The 6,524-nt window shown below is 30.8% G+C and overlaps 1 protein-coding gene across 4 annotated transcripts in view; it reads right to left on the reverse strand.

Annotated features, from left to right (window-relative positions):
• Positions 1-5,562, reverse strand: part of LOC108736300 (protein enabled) — a 35,136-nt gene extending 29,574 nt beyond the window's left edge. Inside the window, exons 1-6 of one of the 4 annotated variants that reach the window (XM_018468665.2) lie at positions 5,149-5,562; positions 4,989-5,089; positions 4,624-4,920; positions 4,184-4,431; positions 2,865-3,026; positions 2,390-2,520 (exon numbers count right to left, since the gene is read on the reverse strand). In XM_018468665.2, the coding sequence (XP_018324167.1) occupies positions 2,390-2,520; positions 2,865-3,026; positions 4,184-4,431; positions 4,624-4,920; positions 4,989-5,089; positions 5,149-5,291 (1,082 nt within the window). In that variant the 5' untranslated portion in view covers positions 5,292-5,562. Of the gene's footprint in view, positions 1-1,867; positions 2,073-2,389; positions 2,521-2,864; positions 3,027-3,327; positions 4,117-4,183; positions 4,432-4,623; positions 4,921-4,988; positions 5,090-5,120 lie in introns of those variants that run through there. The other 3 variants (XM_018468666.2, XM_018468667.2, XM_018468668.2) reach the window with 3 other exon arrangements.
• Between the last annotated feature and the right edge of the window lie 962 nt (positions 5,563-6,524).

Below are 6,524 nucleotides of genomic sequence, written 5' to 3' on the forward strand. Positions count from 1 at the left end.
ATTTCACTAGTTCTTATAGATATACAAAACTATTGTTCGAGACCCTCCATTATAAGAAGGAATAGAAAATGATAAACAGGTTTAAGTTACATGCCAACGACCTTGCTCAAGATGACCAAGTGGCAAGTCCACGTTCAAAAACATATGACTACAGTCGCTCATCTTATTAATGGACTTACGGATGAGGGTAGCTGTCCATCTAATAAAAGATGAATATTTAGCTGTTTTATGTCTCCTTCGTGCTATATGCTAACATTAACATTCATAAAGAACAGTCTAATAACCCTTACAGGAAAGCCACAAGGAATTAATTGATTTTTTCTGCTCTTTTTCTCTTTTATTTTAAGATTACTGATCAATATTTCAATCCTTTTTAGTGAGTATTTAAATATTATGTAGGGTCAGTATTTAAATCCATACGATGAGTATATAAATAATATTTAAATGCCAGTGAAATATCTAAGTACCTAACCAACAAATTACTTAACCTAACCGAACCCAATCTATTTAGTATTTATGTACCTACTGACCATTCTACATTTATGAAACAAAATTGTTGTCATTTGTACACAATAATCACTTTAAATTAATTTTCTTTTTATCAACCAGCTTATTAAATATTTATCGCTAATAAAAATGGTCCCAATTTTAATAGCTGAAGATAAAAGTTATTTAAAGAGCTATAACCGAGCAAATAAAAACATTTATTAATCAAATAAAAGAGAATATCTTGACAAACGATTTCTAGAAAAAAATATTATTATTAATTGAGTTGTGATATTATTGTACTATCTCAAGTAAATACCAATCTTATGTATTAAAACGTAAATTGGTTTATGGTGTTTCTGTAAAAAAGATGATGAGAAAATTGCTATTTAATTTGAAATTAAATGGAACTCATTTTGTGTGGTTCAATGTTATTTAAATTGAATCATTAATCAGAGACGAATGCAAGATAATGATTCATTATGAACAATAACAATTAGCAGTATAATTATAGGTAAGGTAAGACAAAGAATATTTTAAATATTAAAGGTATGCATTATGATTATGGTAGACGTTATTTTATGGATTAGGTACAGGTACCAAACATACGTAATAAAAATGTGATCAAAAGTACCCATGTTAAATTGCGTTTCCACGATATGTTTGATTACAGACTTCAAAGTGTTATTATGATTTATTTCCAAGTATAAACCATCTTGTTTCCATGCGATTTTTCTACGAATTCTCATCAAAAGAATCGAATTAGAAATTTCCCTCTGATGGGCACACAAATACGTTGGAATTTATTGACATTAGCTACAGCAATTTGTAATTCATTTATAATTAATTTTAAATGTGGTATAATGGTATAAATCATTATGTATACATGTGAATTTAAAATTAGCAAAGAATTTGCTTCTGTTTTTGTCATTAAACATGTTTTTATCTTACTTAGCTTGTGAGATTTCTTTGTAAACATACAAATAGCACCACATGTTTCTTACAAAAATAGCATTCATTCTTTCTGTTTGTCTGAACAAAAACCTAATAAAGGAGGCAATCTGCTTAAATATATGCACAAACCAGGGGACAAAACCAAACATACATTTAAGAAAACATATAATCTCCCAACGAAATGTTCCAAAAGTTTAATAGCAAACAAGATAATGAGAATTTGTTCCAAAACATGATTCTGTGTTGAATCGATAATATTAAAAATAATTGAAGTCGCTTGATATTCAGAAAGGATTTAAATTAAGGTGTGACAATAAATAGTAAATGATTGATCAATAAAGTCGTCAGCGGAACAAAAAAAAGCTGTTAACAATGAAATTGTTTAAACAAAAAGTATAAAAATCAGACTACATGCTATAGGACCTACCTCATTTTGAAAATTGATTTGTTTTATAACACAACGATTAACTTTTCTTAAACATTACTAAAACTAAGTGAATACACGGACAGAAATACGTCTGTTCACGTTAAATATTTGCACGTTTAAATCACATAAATCGGGAATATGCCCGGAATACTCGACGTCAACGCGGAGTGACACCTACAACACAACCACCGCCATGTTTATGAATTTTGACCAGCCCGACAGTGAGCCAATCCTAGGGCACTCTTTGTTTTATGCACACTTTGCACCAACTTCGTTAAATGAAACGCGGTTCGTTTAAAACAACAACTTTATTTCCTCAACAAAAACTATTCTCTTAACAAATTTAAACACTTAATTTTGCGAATGCTTTACACTCTTCTACAAATCCCCTGGAATAAAAGTGGAAGCATGAAATAATAAGGCATCACATTTGAATGGAATTTATCAAATATATACCATGAGAGGGCAACTGTTTTGTTATGATTGATAAATGAAAATATATGTATTAATAATTTTATTTACCTAATTAAATTTGGTAAATCCGGAGCTCTGTGTATATACTGATGGCCATATCCAAAATGTTTTGGAAATTCATGGTGCAATACTAGACCTTGATAGGTAAAATTACGTTGATCTTGAGCTGCTATTAAAAGCTGTAAAGTAGCTTCATTATGTAATGAATTTAATAACGTTAATTTATCTTTATTTGATAAACAGCGAATAAAACATTTGTTCTGTTTGAAACTTTTAACAAGCCAGAAACCTTCAGTTTAGCATTACACTCTCACACATCTGTTAAGTTGGTTGTCTAAATAAGAATGCGTTGGAAAAGGCAGTGTTATAAATACGTTAAAAGTATGTTATAATAAATGTTATGTAGAAATAAAAAAAAAACAGAATAAAATTCAAATTTTGCGTAAAACATTTGTTTTTATCACTTAATTGAACTGAAAAGAGGAAATGGAATGTAATAATGTTGGAGCTTTTAATGATTTACCTTTTTTACCAAAAACGATGGGACCGTATCATCGTCTTCTGCATTTAGAATTAATACTGGACAGTCTACCATCGCAATCGTTTTATCAGTCTCAAATTTAAAACCATTGTTCATTAAGGGGTTGATAATGGTTTCTTTAAACCAAGGTAGCCATGATAAGATCTAAAAAGGTGCTTTTTATCTAATTTTTGAAATTGAAAAGTGACGAATTTAAAAAAACAGAACCTTTCTAACAATCATTTGATGATAACCTTTGTGATCATTATCAAAAGCTAAGGAATGAGTTTCTGGGGTTATTGATGGTCTTATATCTTAATAATTCTCCTTCCTCAAAGGTTTCTTGATTGGAAGAAGAATGGGAGGTGAGTTGTAATATGTGTATGGCCACCGTCATGGTTCCCGAAAGATCGCTCCTTATACATTTGGGAATTGTACGACGAAATGGAAATAATGATTTTTCTACCTTTCCCATGGGATGATAAAAATGGGTCCTCTCTAGCTATTCTTTGATGATGACTTTTATGATGAATATCAAATGTTAAGGAATAATCTCTCGGGTTTATAGGTAGTCTTATATTTTAATAATTCTCCTCCCTGGAAGGTTCTTTGGTTGGAGGAAAAAAAGGAGGAGAGTTGCAGTACGTGTATGGCCACCGTCATAGTTCCCGAAAGACCGCCCCTTATATATTTGGGAATTGTAAGACGAAATGGAAATAATGCGTCTTCTATCTTTCCCATGAGGTGATAAAAACGAGCCCCTATGTAGCTAACCTTTGATGGCGACTTTTATGGTGAATATCAAATGTTAAGGAATAAGCTTTTGGGTTCATTGATGGTCCTATATTTAAATAATTCTCCTTTCTCGAAGGTTCTTTGGTGGGTGAAAGAATAGGAGGAGAATTGTAGCACGTGTATGACCATCGTCATAGTTCCCAAAAAAATTGCCCTTTATACATTTGGGAATTGTAAGACGAAATGGATTTGCATTTTTTACCATTACCATAGGGTAATAAAAACGGGACCTTTCTAACTATCCTTTGAGGATGACTTTTGTGATGACTATCAAATGTTAAGGAATACATAATTCTTCTTCCTTGAAGGTGGAGGAAGAAAAGGAAGAGAATTGTAGCACGTGTATGACCACCGACATAATTCCCGAAGGATAGTTATTTATACTTATATTTGGGGATTGTAAGATGAAACGACCTAGATTAGATTACAGTTCACAAATGGTTAAGGATGTGGGATGCTTCAGTTTTATGGAAATGCTAAGATTGGTTCAGAATTGGAAAAAGTGTAGGAAATAATGCGTTTTCTACCTTTCCCATGGGGTGATAGATAACTTCTTCAGCCATATTGTTAAAAGGCGCTTCAAGAAACAACCCAAATGGTACGAATCCTAAACAATGCAACTTTGCTACGGTATGTGTAGCTAACGCAGATCCAAGAGAATGGCCCCACACATAAATTGTATTGTTGGTTTCCTTCGTAAGCCATTTGTATAGTTCCACACAATCTTCGACCACATTTTCTTCAGACATTACAGCCGACGTTGAATCACCATACCCTGTCAAAGTTTATTTCTTTTTAAATCTGAATGGCACCAACTTTTATTTTGAATATTAATGGGACGCCATTTTGCCTTAGTCAGTAATGCTTAAGTCACGCTCTTTTGCATAAGTGTTTACAACTCTATATTCAATATGAAACTATAAAATTCTATCTATTCAGCTGAATAATACCGAAAAAAGGCACTAACCTCTGTAATCGAATGCTATAACGTGAAAAAACTGCCTCAAAACCTCGTACGTATTCAAAGGCGAAATTCTGTTTCCTGAATTACCATGAAAATACAGGATAATGTTATAAGTCTTATTTTTAAGTGCTTCGTCATAATCAAAGCTATCATTTTCTTTCAACGTTTCAACTAGTGAGTCGGGCAATAGGTGCCAAACACCTAGGACAATATTTTCGGTCTCATTCGTTGTTACGTAAAAGTTTCGAATTCCTTTACCATAAATTTCAGTATTATTATAATCAGCTTGCGGATCGTTGACTGAAAAATGTTTTCTTATAAGAAAATTTATTATTTAGTTTCCATTTTATTTTTTAACAAGCACTTACTTGCGGGGAACATCGCAAACCTTTGAAACTCAATAGAATACATGAACACAACGGGAATTACCACAAAGGCTATTATACATATTAAAAACGATAAAATTAATCTGCAAATTAAACCAGCTTTAACATACTTACTTTTTTCCAGTTGATAATAAACACTTACAAACTACTAACAACAATTAAACATATTCGAACTTCTTTGGGTAATTCTGTTCTTTTTGAAGTGTTCCCTGTTGATTGTAAACTATTTAATATTCTTCCTTCTGGTACTCCTTCACTTTTTTCTATGGAGTTGTAGATGTCCATTTTTTATTTCCTAGCTCTTAATTCACTGCTTTATTAAATCAAAATCATTACAAAAATAAATCACGTTTCACCTACAGATTACAAAGTTGTGCAATACTTTAATCAAACACTAATAAGTTTTATTCACTTAACACTAAGCTTTGAAGGTATAACATTTTGTCATTATCATTTTTTAGGAATTCAATTTCTTTTTATCAATAATTATAAAAATTACAATGTCATTTTGTATGTCATATTTAACAGTTAATTAATAAGAAAGAGTCATGTCATTACTCTTAGAGTTTTACAACTAATGGAAGGTAAGTTTACAGCGAATATATTGCAAATCTAGTTGTTATTATCCCAAAATGTTTACTCCTTTTATGATGCAGTGTTTATTTATAAAAAAGACAATGTTTAACTAATCTCCCTTATCTAAAATCGTGAAACATGCCAAGTATAAAGTATTCACAAAGACTTAACTATAAGATAGATGTGTGGATGTATAAAATACGTAAATTTTGACTGACTTGAGTATAGTTATTTTAAATAAAATTGTTATAAATAGATTTATCCCATAATAGCATCACGTTATAGCAGTGTTTGTATTGGTCTATTTGCCTTGCACTTCCCAAGAAAATTGTGTAACTCTAATCAATAACTGGCGGCGTAGTCACCCCTAAAGTTTATTGATGTATCTCCCCAAATTTTAAAATAGCGTCTCTGATACCACAAGAATTATTAACATTGATGTTATTTGCACAGAATGATGTTTTATAAAACAAGTATGCACTAAATGTACGATTTTAATGAACGAGTTTATGTTCCTGGTCATTATTTATATCCGCTATTTCCTTGAAAACCAATTAGCCAATTTAGATGAAACTTTTATTCAGATTTTGGTACAGTAATGCTACAAATTCTGTGATACATTTTCTTAAGTGTTTTAATATTATTTCATACATTAAATGATCAATAATCAATATTTTTTGAAATTACAATTTGAAGTGAGTAAAAGTTCATCTTGTATAATTCCATGCAGATTTCATTTTTTTTACTGTTCTTAATTAGTTAATGAGTATTATTTACTTCCCATAAAATATTCATTTTCAGTTAAAATACAAACAACTAACCGTTTAGTAGATATTTTATTTGAAACTTTTAATAGCATAGGTCATTTTTAAATTTATTTGAGTAGCTACGTCTACGATATATTTTCCTTATAAAGGGATGTTAGAATGTCAGCATTTAGGT

The sequence above is a fragment of the Agrilus planipennis genome, unplaced genomic scaffold, assembly GCF_000699045.2.
Source record: "Agrilus planipennis isolate EAB-ADULT unplaced genomic scaffold, Apla_2.0 scaffold110, whole genome shotgun sequence".
In the NCBI taxonomy this organism is placed as follows: Eukaryota; Metazoa; Arthropoda; class Insecta; order Coleoptera; family Buprestidae; genus Agrilus; species Agrilus planipennis.